This window comes from Labeo rohita, chromosome 15 (assembly GCF_022985175.1).
Source record: "Labeo rohita strain BAU-BD-2019 chromosome 15, IGBB_LRoh.1.0, whole genome shotgun sequence".
Lineage (NCBI taxonomy): Eukaryota > Metazoa > Chordata > Actinopteri > Cypriniformes > Cyprinidae > Labeo > Labeo rohita.
The window spans coordinates 33,919,879-33,943,093 of record NC_066883.1 but is presented as its reverse complement, the minus strand read 5'-3'; the positions used below and the strand labels follow the sequence as shown (position 1 = coordinate 33,943,093).

Here is a 23,215-nt window from a genome sequence, read left to right as displayed (position 1 = left end):
TATATATATATGTATATACATACACTACCGTTCAAAAGTTGGTTTTATATTTGGTTTTTAACTTAAGTCCTTAAGCATCTTTTTGCTCTAGCAAAGCATGCTTTGATAAAAAAAAAAAAAAATATATATATATATATATATATATATATATATATATATAATTTTTTCTCAAATGTTCATTCTAAAGAAAAAAACAAAGCTCAAGGACTTAAGTTACAATAAAAAAAAAAAATATATATACATATATATATACATATATATATATATATATATATATATATATTTTTTTTTTTTTTTTTAATTTTTATCAAAGCATGCTTTGCTAGACCAAAAAGATGCTAAAGGACTTAAGTTAAAAACCAAATAAAACAAACAGACAAACAAACAATATATATATCAGCTCTAAACTTTAGAATGGACATTCAAAAAAATGTATTATATATATAATCTTTTTTTTTTTAAATGATATCAGTTATCAAAGCATGCTTTACTAAAGCAAACTCCAAAATCATAATCTCTATGCCTTTTATCTATTAATATAAAAGTATCACAGGTGTAATGCTATTAGCTTAATCTTACACATTCTGAATTTTTAATATTAAATGAAACACCATGACACTGTGTCTGTTATTAAAGGCTTTCCAGTGTGGATGTCTGCCGTGAAGGATTTGCTTTCTTCTTCTCTTTGGCTGTTCCCTGATCAGTGTCATTTAAAATAACGTCTTTGTGGGGATTTTGTCCTACTTAATGGCATTATTTCTCTGTCACTCGGTTGTCATGGTAACCGTCGCCGTGGCAATGTCCCACGGTCCTCACCGTTTCTCGATCCAGCTGCTTGTTGACTTTGATCTGGCCTGTGATTGGCTCGATAAAGAACTGGTTCTCTCTGTCGCCGCTGACGATGGAATACAGTATGTCGCCGTTCGCTTGGCTGTCGACGTCTTCCGCCGTCACCTGGGCAACCACGCCAAATTATAATGAGGAACTCAAAGATACAAAAATAGGACTGATGTTAATTTTAATGACCGTTACCTTGACCACGGTGTCTCCTATGTTGGCGTCCTCACTGATGGACATGCTGTAGGCGTCTCGGCTAAACATGGGGGCGTTGTCATTGACGTCTGTCAGGTTGATGTTTACCATGGTAACAGCACTAAGGGGCGGAGTCCCGCCATCGGTTGCCTCCACCGTAAGGAAATAATCCTTGCAGGACTCAAAATCCAGCGGTCGGGACACAGAGATGGCTCCTGTATGCAGTACAAGGATAAACATGGTACAACTCTTGTTACTTATTTTATAAACATTATACTTTATTATAAACATTACGTAAACATGTTATACAAATTAAACTAAAAATAACTTACAACAATATTTTTATACCACACTTACATTGTAGGCACCTTCAAACAATTAATTTGATCATCATACAAATTTGATCTGGCCATCATACAAACTTTTGATAATTTTTGGCTATCATAGGTGCATTCAAATATGTCTGGCCATTGCAGGCACCAGCACTGGGGGTAAAGCATAACAAGTGAAGTGAGTTATGTAATCAGATTACTTTTTTCTAGTAACTAGTAATGTAACATTGCTTTGAAATTTACAAAAAAATATCTGAGTTCCTTTTTTAAATAAGTAACACAAGTTACTTTGTTTTCCCATTTATTCACCGACATTTTTCCTGTCCCATGTTGAGAGAAATTAGGAGTAAGTGCAGAGGCGGAGGCACTTCCTTTAGCCTGAGGCTTGTTAATTTCAATTTTGGGGGGAAAGGCCTTTACAGTTGCCAAAATCTTACTTTTGGGCTTGTTGTTATTAAAAACAAATAAAAGCCCAAACAAGCCCAGCCCAGGTGACAAAAAGTAACATTAAAGTAATGTAATGCATTAATTTCTATAAAAAGTAACTAGGTAACTTGTGTTAATTAGTTACTTTTTTATGGAGTAAAACAGTATTGTAATGTATTACTTTGAAAAGTAACTTTCTCTAATACTGGCAGGTAAGTTACTTAAGTAACATCGTTACTTTTTTATGGTTTCTGAAAGTTTTATGGTGAAACAAAATATTGTAAAGCATTACTTTTGAAAATAACTTTCTCCAACACTGGCAGGTAACACAAAGAAATGTAATGCATTACTTTCTATAAAAAGTAACTAACACAATTAGTTACTTTTTATGGAGTAACACAATATTGTAATATATTACTTTTAAAAGTAACTTTCTCCAACACTGACAGGTAACACAGAAGTAACGTAATGTATTACTTTCTATAAAAAAAGTAACTAAGTAACACAATTTGTTACTTTTTATTGAGTAACACAATTTTAATTAATTACTTTTAAAAGTAACTTTTTCCAACACTGGCAGGTAACACAAAAGTATAAAAAGTAACTAAGTAACACAATTAGTTACTTTTTTGTTGAGTAATACAATATTGTGCATTACTTTTAAAAGTAGCTTTCTCCAACACTGGCAGGTAACACAGAAGTTATGTAATGCATTACTTTCTATAAAAAGTAACTAAGTAACACAATTAGTTACTTTTTAATGGAGTAACAATATTGTAATGCATTACTTTTAAAAGTAACTTTCTCCAACACTGACAGGTAACACAAAAGTATAAAAAGTAACTAAGTAACACAATTAGTTACTTTTTTGTTGAGTAACACAATATTGTAATGCATTACTTTTAAAAGTAACTTTCTCCAACACTGGCAGGTAACACAGAAGTAATGTAATGCATTACTTTCTATAAAAAGTAACACAATTAGTTACTTTTTTATTGAGTAACACAATTCTGTAATGCATTACTTTTAAAAGTAACTTCCTCCAACACTGGCAGGTAACACAGAAGTTATGTAATGCATTACTTTCTATAAAAAGTAACTAAGTAACACAATTAGTTACTTTTTAATGGAGTAACGCAATTCTGTAATGCATTACTTTTAAAAGTAACTTCCTCCAACACTGGCAGGTAACACAAAAGTAATGTAATGCATAACTTTCTTTAAAAATAACTAAGTAATACAATTAGTTCAAACATTTTTGGTCTGAACATCTTGTTTAAAACATTTTTGGCCATTAAATACATCAAAAACATACAAACCTTAATTGTTCCAAATTTTATGTATATTACATTATATATTTATCACCTGTTTTAACATTTCTGTATAGTGTGTATCATAATTTTATTTAATGCATCCCACCTGTGTTGATGTTAATGGTGAAATGGCCCTGCTGGTTTCCGGATCGGATGTTGTAGTAAATATCAGCGTTAGTGCCAATATCTTTACTCGCAGCGTAAACCTGTACCACTTCCGTACCCACTGCAACATCTTCAGGAAGCGTGGCCAGATAGTCCCTCCTCTCAAACACAGGCGGGTTGTCATTAATGTCCAGAACTGTGATCGTTATGTTCGCAAGGGAAGAGAGGCGAACAGGAACGCCTTGATCTGACGCACGGACTGTTATATGGTATGAGGACTGAACCTCGCGGTCCAGCAAACGCTCCAGAACGACAATCCCAGATGATTTATCAATAGAGAAGTACCCATCAGCCGAATCAACAAGGGAATAGACCACTTTACGATTAACACCTAAAAAATAAAACACATGCTTTTACATGAAAATCCATTCAGTTTATTCAGCTGCACAATAGCAGTTTGAAGCTAGTTAACTTTTTTTTACCCCCTACTATTAACTAAAATTGTACTTTTATCATTGCTATCACAGCTCAAATGCATCACAACGACATGCTCGTACCCAGATCAGGGTCTATGGCTTGTATTCGGGTCAGCAGAGCTTTAGTGGCGGTGTTCTCGTAGACGCTAGCGGCGTAATGGGGCATGTTGAACATCGGTGGACTGTCATTCACGTCCAAGAGAACCACCACAACCTCAGCCTCACACCACAAACCACCGCCGTCCGTTGCACGGGCAACCAGAGAGTACCGCGCAACCTTTTCACGGTCCAGCGACGCAGCTGTCTTTAGCTCACCTACAGAATGAAAAAAGACTTATAAGCAAACAGCAAGGCTAAAAACAGGACGTTTCTTTAAACCTGACTCACAAACCTGTGTGTGGATGTATGATGAAATCTTCAGCTCCAGAACCGAACAGAGAGAACTGGATCTGTGCGTTTGCGCCCGCGTCAGCATCTGTAGCTCTGACCCGGAGGATTTGCTTATTTATGGCAACGTCTTCAGACACGGACACTGAATACACGGCCTGCAGGCACAAACATACTCATTATAGAGCTTAGATCAGCTTCAGGCTTCAAATTCAGGTTGGCTTGTGCTGGAAAGAGTCAAAAGCTCCTCTTTGCTCATGTTTTCAGTACCAAGAATGGAGAGTGAATGAAATTGTGTTTAAATACTGAGGTCTGCAGGACTAATTATCAATTATGAAACTATTTTTGACATTTAAAGGCATATTTCAATACTTGATATGAACATTTCTGGCCATTGTAGGTACATTCAAACATTTAATTCAGTCATTTTTGACTATTATAGGCACATTTCAACCATTTTTGGTCATTTTGGCCATCAAACAAGCATGCAAACATTTTTGGCCATTCCAACCACATTCTAACATGAAATTCAATAATTTTAAACCATCATATGCATATCTGATTTGATGGCAATTATAGGCTTTGTTGAACCTCTGATTTAAACATTTTTGGCCATTATAGACATATCTGAACTTCTCATTCTGACATTTCTGGCCATCTTAGGTGCATTCAAACATTCCTGGCCATTACAACAACATTCAAATGTTCAATTGAATCATTTTTGGCCATCATATTGAACATTTGACTTGAACATTTCTGCCAATAATCGGTGCATCATAGGAACATTCCTATGTTTAATTCGATCATTTTTGTCCATTACTGGCATGAATAAACATCTGATTTAATCATTCTGGGTCATCATGGATGCATTCAAACATTTTTGGCCATTGTGGGTACATTTAAATGTATGAATAGAACATTTTGGCCATCAAACGGTATGTGCAAGTAAACATTTTTGGCCCATCGTTCAATTTGAACATTTTTGGTCATCAAATGTGCATCTGAACAATTTTTGGCCATTTCAACATTAAATTCATCATTCGGCTACCGCAGGGACCTTCAAATAATAAATGCAACCATTTTTGGCCATTATAGGCATGTGTGAAAATACGATTTCTTCATTTCTGGCCACCAAAGGTGCATGCAAACATTTTTGGCCACTGTAACCACTTTCAAACATTAGATGTAATCATTTTAAACCATCATATGCACATCTGAATATCTGATTTGAACATTTTTGGCTATTGTAGGTACATTTTAAATGTTAAATTTAATAACTTTGGGCCATTATAGGCATGGAAGAACATCTAAATTGAACTTTTTTGCCCATTGCAGGTGCATGCAAACCTTTTTAGCTATTGTAGGTACATTCAAACATTCAACTCAATCATTTTTGTCCATTATAGACATATCTGAACTTCTGATTCGAACGTTTCCGGCCATATTAGGTGCATTCAAACATTCCTGGCCATTACAGCAACATTCAAATGTTCAATTCAATAATTTTTGACCATCATGTTGAACATGATTTGAACATTTCTGGCAATCATCAGTGCATCACAGGAACATTCCTATGTTCAATTTAAAAATGTTTGTCCATTTCTGCCAAGTATAAACATCAGATTTAATCATTTTGGGCCACCATGGATGCATTCAAACATTTTTGGCCATTGTGGGTACATCTTAACAGCTGATTAGAACTGATTTTTGGTCATCAAATGTGCATCTGAACAATTTTTTAGCCATTTCAACAATTAAATTAATTATTTTTAGCCATCATATGCATATCTGAACATCTGATTTGAACATCTTTTGGCTACTGCAGGCACCTTCAAAAAACCAATGCAACCATTTTTGGCCATTATAGGCATGTATTAAAATATGATTTGTTCATTTCTGGCCATCAAAGGTGCATGCAAACATTTTTGGCCACTGTAACCACTTTCAAACATTAAATTTAATCATTTAAACCATCATATGCACATCTGAACATCTGATTTGAACATTTTTGGCTATTGTAGGTACATTTTAAATGTTAAATTTAATCATTTTAGGCCATAGGCATGGAATAAACATCTGAATTGAACGTTTTGGCCATCATAGGTGCATGCAAAAATGTTTGACCATTGTAGGTACATTTAAACATTCAACTCACAATTATTTTTCCATTACAGTCATATTTGAACTTACAACAACATTCAAATGTTCAATTCAATCATTTTTTGGCAACATACTGAACATCTGATTTGAACATTTCTGGCAATAACAGGTGCATCATAGAAACATTCCACCATTCAATTCAGTCATTTTTGTCCATTACTAGCATGCACAAACATGATTGATTCATTTTGGGCCACCATGGGTACATTCAAACATTTTTGGCCATCATAGGCACATCTGAACATCTGATTTGAACATTTTTGGACATTCAGTTGCTTTTGGCCACCGTTGGCGCAGTCAAACTTTCAATCTAATCATTTTTGGCCATCATAGGCATGTCTGAAAGTTTTATTTGAATGTTTTGCCCATTTCAGGATTTCAAATTAATGATTATGGGCACACTGGAATGTCTGGCTTTGCAATCAACACGTTCAAAAAGTTCTATGCAAACATTTTTGCCCGTTTCAAATGTAAATATATCCAAAAACCTTTAAATAATTCATTTATGTATCAGCATTTCATATTTGAGTTGCCCAATAAGCATCTATAATGCTCAAAAATTAAATCTAGCTCGACAGCTCACTAAGTTTTGACAGTCAACCCAAATGCCCCCTGCTAAACAGACTGGCCTGATTTTCAGTTTGACCTTATTTTAACAAGGTCATGTTTTATGCTCATAGATCATTTCCACTGCACTTCTTGGCTGCTGTAAGTGGACTCAGTGGTTCCAAAAATATGCCTGGCTTTGGCTTGTAATCATTCATGTTTACCATGTAGATTTGAAACTGTCAAAATATGCACTAATTAGATTTTTAACTAAAAAAACTCTCCATGTTTTCCTGAATGAACTTTTTACTCACCGGATCACAGACGGGGCTGTTGTCGTTGGTGTCGATGACCATGACCTCTACGGTTGCCGTTGAAACGTGGAGTCCGTCTGTCGCTGTGACATTAATGAGGTAGCGTTCTTGTTCCTCGCGGTCTAACGGCCGTTTAACGTAGAGTTTCCACTCTCCCTGAACCAAGCCGAGAGCAAACACCCCGCCTCTGTTCCCACCTACACTCCCACACCCACACACACACACACACACACACACACAAAAGATTATACCGGACAGTTAATCTCTCAATAGTCTGTGACAATTTAAGTACCAATAAAATCCGCTACCGACTGTAACAAACACACGCTCACTTCCAGGATTATCTGCAGCCTTAATAACCTCCATTAGTCCTCTCAGTGATGGCACACTCATTAGTATGAATTATAATAATCAGTTCCTTATATTCACATTTGAAATGATCAACACTGCCATCAATTAGGTCCTCATAACAGCCTTCCTGATTTATCACACGGTCCGCAGCCGTACCCGACTCATTAGGACAGGTCATCTTTTAAACCTCAGTGAGACAAAGGTGAAAAGGGAGGAAAAAAAATGAGAACGAGAGACTGAGTGAGAGTTAAATGGAAACGACTCTATAATCAAAGCAGCCGCGATGACAAGCATCCAATTACTGTACACTCATAGTACAAACACACACAGCCTTATTCATCTAATAAAGAGTGTAATTTAACTCAGCTGGGGGCTGATAACACAGAACAGCTTCTATCAGAGACGCGTCAACAAAAGCCTGGACGCCTTCCGACTCCATTTCTCTCATCCCACGCTCTCGCTCATTGGGTTGAGGGAGTGATCAGCATGACTTTCTCAAGCTGCATGCTTTTTCTGTGCTTTATAAACATTCCATTTGATGTTCTTGCACCCTTTTTTAACTCATGCACAGTGGCTTCAAATTATATAGATATTTGATATTTTTCAGTGCCATAATGCAGTATACAGTACTGTAAAATTTATGGGTCAATATGTTGTTTTATTGAAAGAAATTAGTACTTTCATTCAGCAAGTATACATTAAATTTAATTAAATTTAATTTAATTTATTTCAAACAAACGCTCTTCTTTTAAACTCTATATTTACCTATAAGTCCTGAAAAACAAAATTATGCAGCACTGTTTTTAACACTGAATGTTTTTTGAGCAGCAAATCAGCATATTCAAATGACTTCTGAAGGACCATGTGACACTGAAGACAATCGTTGTGTTTTTTTTTTTCAGGGCCGACTATTTCAGATCAAGCAAACCGATGGCCGATATTTTTACAAGGGCTCTGACAAAAAACATTTTTAAAATGCTTTTAAAATATTTTATCGGCAAATCGGTTTTGAAAATGACTGATACCGATAACCATAAAAATGCTTAATATCGGTGCCGATAATTGGTCGACCACTACAGTAAAGACTAGAGTACTGATGCCGAAAATGTAGCTTTTGCATCACAGGAATAAATTACATTTTAAAATATAATTAATTAATTCAAATTAATATTTGAATTAAAATTAAATTGTTAAACACTACCAGTCAGTAAGATTTTTTTTACAGTTTTTTTTAAAGAAGTCTCTTCAGCTCAATAACCATTTATTATTATTATTATTATTATTATTATTGTTGTTGTTGTTATAAATATTTAAAACAGCTGAGTACATTTTTTTCAGTATTCTTTGATGAAAAGAAAGATTCAAAGATCAGGATTTAACTGAAAAAACATTATACACTATATAATATATAGCAGGGGTGCCCAAACTCAGTCCTGGAGGGCCAATGTCCTGCAGAGTTTAGCTTCAACCCCAATTAGACACACCTAAACCAGCTAATCAAGCTCTTGCTAGCCATACTAGAAACTTTCTGGCAGGTGTGTTGAGGCAAGTTGGAGCTAAACTCTGCAGGACACCGGCCCTCCAGGACTGAGTTTGGGCACCCCTGATATATAGTATATATATATACACACACACACACACACGCTATACACTATTTTTGGAAATAAATTATAGAAATTAATACTTTTATTTAGCAAGGATGATTTAAATTGATCAAAAGTGATGATAAAGACAAAATGTGACAAAATATTCCTATTTCAGATAAATGCTGTTCTTCTGAACTTTATATTCATCAAAGAAACCTCAACATAATAATAATAAATGTTTTTTGAACAGCAAATCAGAATATTAGAATGATTTCTGAAGGATCATGCGACTGCAGTAATGATGCTAAAAATTCAACTTTGAAATCACAGAAATAAATGATATCTTAAAATACATTCAAATAGAAAACAGTTCTTTTAAATAGTAAAAATATATTTGAAAATGTTACTGTTTTTGCTGTACTTTGGATCAAATAAATGCAGGCTTGGTGTGCAGAAGAGACTTCTTTAAAAAAAAAAACATTTAAAATCTTACTGCTCAAAAATTGACTGGTAGTTGGTATAGTACTTAATCTGGTCACACATCTTATGTTTAAAAACCAACTATATATATAGTACAAATGCATAAAATCTCTCTCTCAAAGAGCGTATTTCTTACTTCTTGTCAAACAATTACACTCAACTGATGTGCTTCCAGCCATTTACAGTCAGTTCTGGTCGATTAGTGTTTCTGCAGTGACCTTTCACCTTTACGAGCCAGCAACATGAAGAGCTATTTAACGGCTGTTAAATCTTAGCTGTTATGGCGGGCATATTCAGCACTACTGTTAAGCTGAGATCCACAGTGTGCTAACATGGTTTAAGACATCCTTTATGAACCTTTAAACGACTTTCAGCAAGGACCTCTAAATAAAAGTTCAAATTATCCAATTAACTACCATAGAGCAACTGTTTACTGTTTAATTGCTCTGTGCTCTATTGAACACAGCAGTAAAATACCCTGAGAGGTGAATTTACCCACAACACTCTCGTTTCCTAAAGAGAACTCAAATCTGTTTGTATATTTGTCTCTTTCTTTCCCTCCGGTGTGTATTATGATACGGTGTGCAGTTCTTAGAGCCAGTTTGTACCGCTGGGCTGTGAGAAATGCATTAGAGTCTGTCTGACCTTTGAGTTTGTCTTGAACTAGAGGATTTAAACGTTATGAAAGAGTGGACTGTAGGGAAGGAGAGTGTACAGAGAGAGAAGGAGAGAGACTGTTCTCAGTAGAGAACACATGCCAACTAAACAAAGGCTTGTGTCATTAAGTTTACTTTAGTTTACATGCCGTGGGCTACGATTTAATTAAAGGGATAGTTCACTCATTTTTATGTAGTCATAACGCTGTATGACTTTCTCTCTGAAGGCTGCATTCTTTTCAATGCAATTACAATCAGTGGAATGAAAATTTTAGACTTTAAAAAACATCACAAATGTGCACATTTGCTTACTTAAATATGCATTTAACTAGTCCTGTCAAATGATTAATTGTGATTAATAGCATCCAAAGTAAAAGTTTTTGTTAACATAATATACGTGTGTGTACTGTGTATATTTAATATGTATATATAAATACATACACATACAATGCATATTTTGAATGTATTTACATGTATACATTTATATAATATCACAGAATTTATATTATATATAAACATTTTTCCTAAATATATACATACATGTGTGTATTTATATATACATCATAACAACACTAGCATTTACATATTTATAACTGTATTAAACATCAATATATATACACGTCTATATATATACATATACACACACACACACATATATATATATATATATATATATATATTAGTGCTGTCAAACGATTAATCGCGATTAATCACATCCAAAATAAAAGTTTTTGTTTACATAATATATTTGTTTATACTGTGTATATTTATATCTATCTTTATGTAAATATATATATATATATATATATATATATATATATATACATACATACACATATATAAGTTATGTTTATATAAAAAATATATATATACACAATAAAATACAATATTTTTTATATATATAAATGTATATACATGTAAATATTTTCTAAATATATACTGTATGACTGTGTATTTATATTTACATAATAAACATACACAGTACACATACATGTATTATGTAAACAAAAACTTATTTTGGATGCAATTAATCGTTTGACAGCACTATATATTCTTTATTATACACGCACACACACATATATAAATACACACATGCATACATACATATATAAACGCACATATAATAAATTATATAATATAATAAAATAATACACAGATAACTTATTGACTTTAGATATTTATTAGAATATCTAAATATTTATTATAATATTTATTAAATACTAACAAAATAGCTAAATAATATTCAATTATTTATATTTTTTATTATAATTATTTATTATTTATATTTTAAATACATTTATATTTTAGTTATTTTAGAAATGTAAAATGTGCTTTTTGATCCAAAGTTTCTACAGAACACATACTTGTAAATCGATATTTATAAGAGACAGAGAAAGACAATACTCAGAAAACAATCCTCAATACACCAACAAAAAGCAACTAAACAAGTTCCAGTGTCACAACATTTACTTAAGTTTCAATGCTGTGGGCTGTAATTTAGTTAAGATTCAGAGCCAGGTGTGTGCTTGTGTGTGTGTGTGTGTGTGTGTGTTATGCGTGGTAAATCTTGTTAAAAATACTGCTCCTGCTGGTGGCAGCACAGTCTAAATCATGATCACAGCATAAAGGTTGGGCTTAATCGAAATTCTGTTCAGGCCTAGAAGTGTGTTTCTGTGTGTGTGTGTGTGTGTGTGTGTGTGTGTGTGTGTAAAAGCATGAATTATAGAACAAGGCAGCTCCCTAATTCAATGTTATGAGTTTCTGAGCGCCTAATTTACAAGTGTGTGCTGCTTAGGAGCATGAGCGAGGTGTGTCTGTGTGTGTTTGTGTGTGCAATCGGTTCCTTGTCACCAAGCAAGGTGTTCAACATTGGCTGAATATAAAGGTATATTTAAAGCTGGCTGAGCTAGATACTGATAAGAAGGAGGTTTATATTTGCCCTTTTCAAAGACGCTATCCACCTAAACTGCTGCTTTCGGAAATGTCACTGTGTTATGTTTCGTTCGTGAAGTGATGCGCTTCCTCATTGCAAATCCCCAGCGGTGTAATTTGCATGCAGTTGCATCACAGCTTTAATAAAATCCTTATAAAACGAGTGTGGTTTTGCTCTCCAGCACGAAGGAAGTCTGCGTCCTCCCGCAAAATCCAGCTAGTAGCCCTAGAGCGAATAATCCATTTTCGGGACAAGAGGAATGAGGTGTAATTACTGTGGACTTCTGACATTCCATAATAGCGTTGTTCTACATTATGCTTACATGCAGAACAGGGCTTCAGAAAATCAGGCTCTGTTTAGACTGAGAGCACACACATATATACAGAGACACGGTGCATGGCAGTATGTGCTTGTTAAACATATTCAAAACAATAGGGATGAAAAAGCAGTTTGTCTTCTCTCTGTCTTTCTTTATGGATATCAACTTGTGTACGGGACATTGTCAAGCTGGAACAGAAAATGCATTCTTGCTTCCATTCTACTAAAAATGTTTGTCTAAGGAGACTGCTTGGTTGTCATTTGCACATGCAAATTGTTGAAGCTGAAATAACCAAACCTGTCAATTTGACGCAAAAAATGACTTGAGCTTTTTTCTTCACTAAAATGCATCACATAGTATGAACAAAAAAAATTACAAAACAAATTTACAGATCCCCCTTGTCATCCAAGATGTTCATGTCTTTCTTTCTTTCTTCAGTCATAAATAATGTTTTTTGAGGAAAAATTAAGGAAATATTGGCCTTCTATGGTGCCCGTGAGTTTGAACTTCCAAATTGCAGTTCAAATACAGCTTCAAATGCATCTAAACAGTCGAGGAAAAAAGGTTATCTAGTGAAATAATCTGTAAATTTCTAAGAAAATGTTTTTAACCTCAAAGGCTCATCTTGTCCAGCTCCTTTCTGTATAAAAACTCCCATCTTATTTTTTCGTCCAACTTCAAAATCATCCTACATCGCCGTTTTGCCTTTTTTTGTAAAAGGTGTTTGACCCTCCTTGCGCGTTCACTTGGTTTTTCGACATACCCTAACTGTACTGACCCGGAATGCAGTGTTCACGCAGAGCTAGGCAAGACAAGTATTTGAGGTTAAAAAGTATATACATTTTTTTTTTTTTTTTTTTTTTTTTTTAGAAAATAACCAATTGTTTTGCTAGATAAGACCCTTCTTCCTGGCTGGGATCGCCCTTAGAAACTGCATTTGAACTGCATTTTGGAAGTTCAAACTCGCATGAACCATTGAAGTCCACTATATGGAGAAAAATCCTGAAATGTTTGCCTCAAAAAACATAATTTCTTTACAGCTGAAGAAAGAAAGACATAAACATCTTGGATAACAAGGGGGTGAGTAAATTATCTGTACATTTTTGTTCTGGAAGTGGACTTCTCCTTTAAACAAGGAAAAAAAAACTGCTTGTGCAGTACAACATTCTTCTTTCTGGTCCTTGAATCTGATTGGCTGAGAGGAGTGTGATATTCTAGTGATATCGGAACTCCAACTGTTACACCATTTTTATCACTCCGCTTGTGGTATTTCTCAACGTGCGTCATGGCGGACGCCCTAATCCACTATAATTTTATAAATATACTGTTTTGGTGTCACATAATGTAGTTTTAAGAGTTTTTTAGGGGAGAACGCACTTGTTCAGACTTCAAACATACAGTTTGTTCATGCAGTCTACATCGATTTTTAAAAGTTCTTACCTGTAATATGATAGGTGACTTGTCGGTTTCCAGGTGAGCTGTCATTGTCCCGTGTGTTCAGTACTGCCACCACTTCACCCGGTGCATCACTCTCACGTACACTTCCATAGTACCGGGGCTGAAGAAACTGTGGTATGTTGTCATTGGAGTCGCTCACTGCTATAGTTATGGTTGTTGAGGACGACTGGCTAGCAGGATCTCCAAGGTCAAATGCCCAGACTGTAATACTATGGGCGGGGCTCTGTTCATGGTCCAACCCCTTCAGTGTTGATATCCAACCAGAGCTGCTGTCAATTGTAAAGTAGGCTCCATGCTCTTCAATGTCTTCACCGCCGGAGCCACCAAGCAACCCAGGTGGAGCAAGACTGTAAGTCACCTGACCATTTGCTGCCCAATCGGGATCCAAAGCTCGCACTTGCAGAATCCTAGTCCCAGGAGAAAGACCTTCAGTGACTGATGTCTCATAGTTATCGGATTCAAACGCTGGTTTGTTGTCATTGACATCCTGCACTTTGACCTCCACATCCACAGCTGAAACTGCGTCCAAACGTCCCTGCTGCAACATTGCCATCACTTTGAAATGATACGCCGGTGTCCGCTCTCGGTCCAGTGCCTTGTCTAGTTTGATCATGCCAGTTTCTTTGTCCACCACAAACACTCCATCACTGTTACTCTCTGGAGTCTGTCCGATCACCGCTGAGAAGCTCACTGGTAATGAAGAGTGGCTAGTTGAGGTGTGCAAATGCACTGCTCCCAGCAAGGACCCAATTGGCATGTCCTCTGGCACTGTAAAGGAAAATTGTGGCTGGCTAAATGAAGGGATGTGGGCATCGGCAGACAAAACATGTATGTAGACCGACACAAGGGAATGTCTAACAGGTGCACCTCCATCAGAGGCTTTAACGAAAAAGGACAGTACAGATCCACGCAATGGGGCAAAGTTGCCTTTGGTGACAACCCAGCCACTGTCCGGGTCGATATCCAGAAGTTCAGTAACCTGCAAGCTGGCTTCGCTGTACAGGCTGTAGCTCACCTGTCCATTGGCACCCTGATCTAGATCCCAAGCTTGGACTTGCGTCACAAGGGTACCAGGTTCAACCTCGGAGCGCACACTTGCATGGTACTCCGATGCGCCAAATAGTGGAGTGTTGTCGTTCTCATCTAGTATGGTGACCCGGACACTGCAATATCCGGATCGGCCACCTGCATCTACAGCTGCGATGGACAACACCATTTCACTTCGTTCTTCCCGGTCCAAACGTTCAAGAGTCATAATTTGTCCATTGCCATCAATACTGAACAAATCCCGGGCGGAATCTGAGAGCAGCACATATTTCACATCCCCAAATGGTCCAGGATCGGCATCTTGCGCCCTGATTGCAATGACCTTTGATCCCACTGGTGCATTCTCCCGTACGTCAGCCTCGTACATGCCTTGGGTGAACTGTGGGGCATGTAGATTAGCTCGCTCTACCCGAATGTGCACTTGTGCCGTACTTGTAAACACTCCATCGGAAACGCTTACATTTAGAGTGATGGTGGAAGGCATGCGCTGCATGCGTCGCTGGCCACTCAAAGTGAGGACACCAGAGGCGGCATCAAGCTCAAACAGCATCCTTTCGTTTCCAGACACGAGGCCATACTGCAAGCGTTCTGCGTCTAAACGGTCTGCATCAGAGGCTTGGATGCATGTAACAAAGTGACCTTTGGGAGCCATCTCACTGATGGAGGCTTCATAGAGCAGTTGGTTAAACACTGGAGCATTGTCGTTTGTGTCCGTGACATCGACTGTGACCCACACTTCACTACTCAGAGGCGGAAACCCATTATCTGTTGCCTTGACAAGAAACACATAACGCTGGATGGTCTCATGGTCCAAGGAGCGAGCTGTCAGAATTAGACCGCTGCTGCTGTCGATGTGGAAGTGGTCAGTGCTGTTGGTGCGGTCAGGAATGATTTGGTACCGGACAGCAGCATTTTTCTCAGAGTCGCTGTCTGTTGCAAGCACCTGCAAGGCTGCGGTGCCAATCATGGCGGATTCGGAAATTACAGCTTTGTATGAGGGCTGCTCGAAGACTGGAGGGTTGTCGTTGACATCCAAAACAATTACTTCAACATCAACTTCTGCACGAGCGCCTGTGAGGCAGTCCGTTGCTCTGACAATGAGTCTGTGTGAAGGGCTGGTCTCATAATCGAGGGCAGCGATGACACTGATAACACCTGTGTCGAATCCAATGGAGAAGAGCGTTCCTGGGTCACCATGCGTGATTGTGTAAAGGACACTCTGGCCTTCAGGACTGCTAGCGTTTATTCCGAGAATCGGAGTCCATACTGGCACATCTTCGCTCACTTTCACTGAGTAGAATGGTCGGTCGAACACTGGCATTGCTCGGTTTACCACTGTGACAGGAAAGGTGACTGAAGATGAAAGAGGTGGTGTTCCCATGTCACGTGCGAACACCAGAACCTGATATTCCACACTGGAAAGATCAGCCTCAAAAGCTCTCCGCAAACGAAGCTCGCCACTCACACGGTCCATTTCGAAATGTCCCAGTTCATCTTGCAGAAAGTAGTTCACCTCTCCATTTAGTCCTTTGTCCCGGTCCACTGCTGTCACTCGAAATATCGCTGTCCCAGGCTCCGCTTCCACTTGCACAGCTGCATAGTATGGCAATCCAACAAAAACTGGAGAATTGTCATTGACGTCTGTGACTTGAACTCGGACAAGTGCCCTTGCAACCCTGAGCCGGTCTTCCTCACGGCCCGCTTGTACCAGAAGACCATATTCCTCCTTCTCCTCCCTATCCAATGGGACTCCGATAGTTTCAATGGCACCGGATGTCGGCCTAATGCGAAACTTCCCACCTGCATTCAACAAAGTATACCGCAGGGGTTCGTTCAACTTGTTCCCAAGTGCTGTGACCACAGCAACTGTCGTTATGTTGCCATTATTCTCCTCAATGTTGGCACTGTAGGTATTGTGAGTAAAAGCCAGGCCACTGTCGAGAGCCTCATGAACCAGGACGGTAACCAGAGCGGTGCTGGAGAAGCGCCCGTCTGAAACACGGACGTTGAAGCGGAATCGTTCTTTGCTAAAGCTACTGTTTCTCACGGTCAACAATCCAGTGCTTGGCTCAATGCTGAAATGTTCTATACTGCCATCTGTCAATGAGTAGGTGAGCTCTGATTGGCCATTACCATCGGGATCGGTAGCAAAAACTTGTAGGGCTTCCACACCTTCATAAGTTGGGAGCAAAAGCACAGCTTCATAGGAATCCTGGGAAAACTTAGGCGGGCAGTCGTTAACATCTTGCACCTCGATGGTCACTTCTGCAGGACGCTCAGCTGAGAGTTGAGGATGTCCGCTGTCGCGGACGTTAACATGAAAACGGAATGTAGGAGTGGTTTCATGGTCAAGCTGAGCAATTGTCCTTATAGAGCCAGTACCGGCATCTACTGCAAAGAAGCGCCTGGCAGATTCTTCCATGATCTGATACACCAACAGCGCATTATGGTTGCGGTCGGCGTCGCTTGCTCGTATGACTAGCGGTTGTCCATTATCACTCTGCACAACACTGTTAAGCCCAGCACCTTCACTGATACTTCCAAAGTAACGTAGCTGTTGGAACACTGGTGCATTGTCATTTTGGTCAAGAACTGTAACTGTTATTGTAGCATTTGAGGCTTGTCCAGCCATGTTGCTTGCGGTGACTATTAGCACATACGAGGAAATGGTTTCAAAGTCTAGTGTTTTTTGTGTAGTGATTACTCCACTGTATTGATTGATGCGGAATGTCCGATGACCATTGCCATGACGAATGTCGTAGGTAAGGGTGGACAGACTTAAAGCATTCACTGTGATCACTGAAGTTCCAATGGCAACACCTTCTGATATTTCCGCCTGATATTCACTTTGGGGAAACTTGGGACCGGCGTTATCGGACAAGGTGACTGCGATTCGGACGACAGCTGTTGAGGACAATGCTGGAGAACCGTTATCCGTTGCTTTGACAGACAACACATAGTGACCAATGTTGGTCAGGTCCAGCTCCCGAGCCAATGAGATGATGCCCAAAACAGGATCAATCCGGAAAGTGTTTCCTGTGTTCCCTAAATTGAAGAAAAAAGAGAGTGTAAGAATAATAAGATCTTACAAATATTAGTATGCATGTTATTGTATAAAAGGACACAAATGTGCCATAATGCATTATTGTATAAATGTTTGCAATTATTTGTGTAAAAAGTCAAAACTTTTGTACATCTACACATTTTCTAATTTTAGAATAATTCTAAATAATAATAGAATAAATATTAAATCATTGCAATTATGAAAAAAATTAAATATGGGAAATATTTTAAAATAAAAAATGTGTCAAAAAAAAAAAACAGTCAACATTTATATTACCTTTTAACTTTTATTATAAAAGCTATAATAATAATTATATAAGCTATATAATTATATAATAATTTTCAAAGCTATAAATCAAAACTATTTATAGCTTATCGAAAAATGTTTGTTTCCATGTTTGCTGGCTGCTTTTTTATAAAAATAAAATAAAATAAAATAAAATAAAATAAAATAAAATAAAATAAAATAAAATAAAATAAAATAAACATTTAATTTAAACTTACTGGTCCAAGTGTTGATACAGATTAATTTAAGGAAGCAAAATAAAATAAAATAAAATAAAATAAAATAAAATAAAATAAAATAAAATAAAATAAAATAAAATAAAATAAAATAAAATAAAATAAAATAAAATAAAATAAAATAAACATTTAATTGTCAAAAAATTTTGAAAAAATGATTCAGATTAATTTAAGGAGGCAAAATACAATAAAATAAATAATATTTAGTTGGTAAAAAAAAATAATGTCAAATTCATGTCTTTTTATCTGTCTGAATACAGATTAATTTAAGAATGCAAAATAAAATAAAAATAAATAAATAAATAAATAAACATTTAATTGTCAAAGAAATTCATGTCTTTTTATCTGTTTGGACACTTACTGGTCCAAGTCTTGATACAGATTAATTTAAGGAGGCAAATTAAAATAAAATAAATAAAATAAAATGTATTCGTACAAACTTTAGGTTTGTGCATGTACATACCTGAGTCAATGCTGTAAGTGATTTGTGCATTTTGGCCCTTGTCCTTATCGAGTGCAGTCACTGTGAGAACAGCTGATCCCAGTGCTGCTGATTCATACACCTGTCCATCATACATCACCATGGTAAAAAGCGGTGCATGGTCATTCACATCCTCTACACCAATCAGGACACGAGCAAGGCTACGTCTGTACGGGAACTCTTGATCCTTCACCTAATACAGAAGGAAAGTAAAGAAGAGAGCAAGAAAGATGGAGAAAAAATAAAGAGAGCGGCAGAGAGAATCAAAAATGAATTCCCTGTCCGAGACAGACAGCAATATTCAGCACAAGGAAACTGCAACACACACACAAAGTCAATCACACAAAACAAACTCGCTCACTGCCAGACGGAGTGGATAACATCTCTCTCTGGATTATAATAACAAATTTCATCTGTTTGCAGGCAGCAGGAATATCCATGTGCTTATTAGATATGACACTCACTGTCTCTCACCCTCGTCAGGGGAGTGCGGAAACAAGGAGTGATACAGATCAGATCAATAATTAGATCACAGCGGAGAAACGACACAGGTGCAGACGACATTAAACTAGTGATGGCTGCCAAAGCATAAGGAGCAATCTCCTGTTCCTGTCATACCTGCACTCAAGCATGGAGAGCGTGAAAGAGGGACAGGAGGGAGGCAAATCTGTGCGAATGAATACTACCAACACTAATCAAACCATAACTCGGCTGTTTTATCTATCCAGTGAGAGACAAAATGTTCAAAATGTACAGATTAATTTAAGAAGGTAAGAATAAAATAAAAAAAAAAAAAAAAAATAAAATAAAATAAAATAAAATAAAATGAAAAAATAATAAAATAAAATAAAATAAAATAAAATATTTTGTTGGTAAAGAAATTAATATGTCTTTTTATCTGTTTGGATACTTACTGGACCAAGTCTTGATCTAGATTAATTTAACGAGGCAAAATAATAAAATTAAATTAATAAAATAAAATAAAATAGAACAAAACAAAATAAAAAAATAAAATAAAATATTATGTTGGGTAAAGAAATTCATGTCTTTTTATCTGTTTGGACACTTACTGGACAAAGTCTTGATATAGATTAATTTAAGGAGGCAAAATAAAATAAAATTTAATTAACAAAATAAAATAAAATAAAATAAATATTTAAAACAAACAAAATAAATAAAACAAAATAAAACAAAAAAAAAAAAAATAAAATAAAATAAAATAAAATATTTAGTTAGTAAATATTTTTGAAAACAGATCAATTAAAAAAAGAAAAATACTTTAGCATTAAAACTGTTTAAAAACGCATTGCTGTGCATTTCTAAAGAGTTTTAGTGCATTACTATGTGGCTGCTGCAGTGTTCTGTTTATGCAGTATTTTCATAATATTTATTTGCAGCAATCTGAGTTACCATGATGGTGAGGATGTGCTGCGTTCGGCTCTCGTGGTCGAGTCTGCGAGCCGTGTAGATGATTCCGTTGTTAGAGTCGATGCGGAAAAGGCGCATGCTGCTGGGATCAACGCTGCTCTGGAGGCTAAAGGTCAAACGGTGACGCTCGTCGCGGTCAGACGCCAACACCTGAACCACCTCTGTATCCGGGGGCGTGTCTTCTGTGATTGTGATGTCATAGGTGGGCTGGGAAAAAATAGGGGCGTTGTCATTGTTGTCCATAACAGTAATGTGGACCTGTGCGGGGAAAAAAAAAAACAAAGGAGATCAACATGAAATGTACTTTCTTAGTGTTGTTATTACTAACTATAACTTAAAAAAAATGTAGTTAATTGGAACGAAGTTAAAAACAAATAAAATAAAAATTGGTTGAAAAACTTAAACTTAAAAAAAAAAAAATTAGATATGTTGCCTGGGCAACTTACTGAAATAATTGAATGCACCAATACACACAGCAAGACTGGTGATAGAGTGGTTTGATGAACATGAAAGTGAAGTTGAACATCTCCCCATAGCCTGCACAGTCACCAGATCTGAATATTATTGAGCCACTTTGGGGTGTTTTGGAGGAGCGAGTCAGGAAATGTTTTCCTCCACCAGCATCACGTAGTGACCTGACCACTGTTCTGCAAGAGGAGAGCGGCTCGAAATCCCTCTGGCTACTGTGCAGCACTTGTATTTGTCATTCCCAAGACGAAATGATGTTGTTTTGGCTGCAAAAGGAAGCCCAACACCATACTAATTGTGGTCTAAAACCAGGTGTTTCAGTTTCATTGTCCAACCCCTGTAAATTATCATAACTGGAAATAGCAATCTACAAATTATTACAATTACTATAACTTAAAACAAGCTTTAATGAAAAAATTAAAACATAAAAGCTAATTTAAAATATTAACATACACGACAACATTCATGGTCTTATAGTGAATGATATTCCAATAAACGTAAAAAAGAAAAAAAATAAAATAAATAAAATAAAATAAAATAAAATAAAATAATGTTTCATGTTCTTTCGGTCAAAATAAATTATTATAAGTTATTATTAAAATCCTTCACTTGAAAACTTTGTGCAAGTTCTTTGGATTGCAATTGTTTCATGTCCTTTTGGTCAAAATTAATGATCATAAGTGGAAAATGCAGTAAAGTGAAATAAAAATAAAACTAATTACAAAAAAGATTAAAATAACGTAAACTCATGGTCCTAATGTCAATGATTTCCCAATAAATAAATTAAATAAAATAAACGAAACAAAACAAAACTAAACTAAACTAAATAAAACAAAGTTTCATGTTCTTTCTGTCAAAATAAACTATTATAAGTGGAAAATGCAATCCAGAAATTATGCAATCTAGAAACTAAAATGAAATAGAAACAGAACTAAAAACTAATATAAAATCTAACTAAAATATTAACATACACTACAATAGTATAGAAATAATACTAAAAAATAATAAGAAAAAAATAATAATAAAATAAAATAAAGTAAAATAAACTAATCCTTCACTTGCAAGTTCTTTGGATTGCAATTGTTTCATGTCCTTTTGGACAAAATTAATGATCATAAGTGGAAAATGCAGTAAAGTGAAATAAAAATAAAACTAATTAGATTTTTTTTTCTTTTTTAAATAACTTTAACTCATGGTCCTAATGTGAATGAATCCCCAATAAATAAATAAAATAAAATAAAATAAAACATAAAAGGATTAAATGCTATTAAAATAAAATAAAAAATAAAAGCATTAAATGCTATTATAATAAAATAAAATAAAATAAAATAAAATAAAATAAAATAAAATAAAATAAAATAAAATAAAATAAAATAAAATACAAATGCCACATTGTGCAGGTCCTTTGGGTTGAAATGCTGTTTCATGTTCTTTCTGTGAAAATAAATTCTCGTAAGTGGAAAAGGCAATCTAGAAATGTTTTTTCCTTGTCTGCACATGATAAGAAAACTAATGAAATCCAATCACTGTATATTATATTACCAACATCGATCACATGTAAGTAACAAAGCAGTCTCGTATCGACTGATGTGTGCAAATTTTAGTCTAAGTTCCAAGTCTAAGTTCTCAGATCAATACTGATAAAACTGCAATGAACTTAATGAAAATCACATGACTTGCACACACCACGAGCGCCCAAACTAATCGAAGCTGATTGAGCGCTGAAACGCAAACAAACTGGCTGACGCAAATACTCAGTTGTCGCTAACTTGTATTAATAGCCCCACCGGTCAGAGGAGCACGCAGACAGTGTGAAAGCACACAACTGTGTGTCTCTGTGAAACACGCTGGCTGATCTAATTATAAAGAAATAACAGACGTGCACTTCCGTCTCACGCTCGCCCTTGTGGAGACACGCTGAGCTCCATCTGTGTGTGTGAGTGAACGTATATTTGTGTATGAAAGTGTTTGAAAGATGGTGCTTTCTAAATAGAGTCTTGGAGAAGATCATTTTTTTTCCATTTGTCCCGTCTTTGACCCTCCCTCCAGCACTCTTTGTTCACGTGTTTCTATTTTGTTTTTTTAAAGACGTGCATTTGCATGGAACCAAATTTGAATGAGTTATCTTTTGTGTTTATACTCTTGTGCATGGGTGTGTATATGTTAATTCACTTTGTATATATAGCGAGTGAATAAACTGAATAAATGCATGACCTCGTCCCGTCACTCTCCTCCCAAAAGCACTGCGGCACCTTCTACTCCGAAAGATAAACAGATCGATCATTAATTTTTTCTCACTCTCCTACATTTTTCCTTTCGGGATGGATTGTGT

General features: G+C 36.1%; 1 protein-coding gene across 8 annotated transcripts in view; it reads right to left on the bottom strand.

Moving 5' to 3' along the window:
* fat3a (FAT atypical cadherin 3a) overlaps positions 1 to 23,215 on the bottom strand; it is a 181,176-nt gene that overhangs the window by 31,191 nt on the left and 126,770 nt on the right. For all 8 annotated transcript variants that reach the window (XM_051128945.1, XM_051128947.1, XM_051128950.1 and 5 more), the window contains 9 exons: positions 20,398 to 20,673; positions 18,970 to 19,180; positions 13,857 to 17,966; positions 7,092 to 7,288; positions 4,076 to 4,229; positions 3,766 to 3,999; positions 3,210 to 3,599; positions 1,033 to 1,247; positions 817 to 954 (listed from right to left, as the gene is read on the bottom strand). In XM_051128945.1, coding sequence (XP_050984902.1) covers positions 817 to 954; positions 1,033 to 1,247; positions 3,210 to 3,599; positions 3,766 to 3,999; positions 4,076 to 4,229; positions 7,092 to 7,288; positions 13,857 to 17,966; positions 18,970 to 19,180; positions 20,398 to 20,673 — 5,925 coding nt within the window. The remainder of the gene's footprint in view (positions 1 to 816; positions 955 to 1,032; positions 1,248 to 3,209; positions 3,600 to 3,765; positions 4,000 to 4,075; positions 4,230 to 7,091; positions 7,289 to 13,856; positions 17,967 to 18,969; positions 19,181 to 20,397; positions 20,674 to 23,215) is intronic.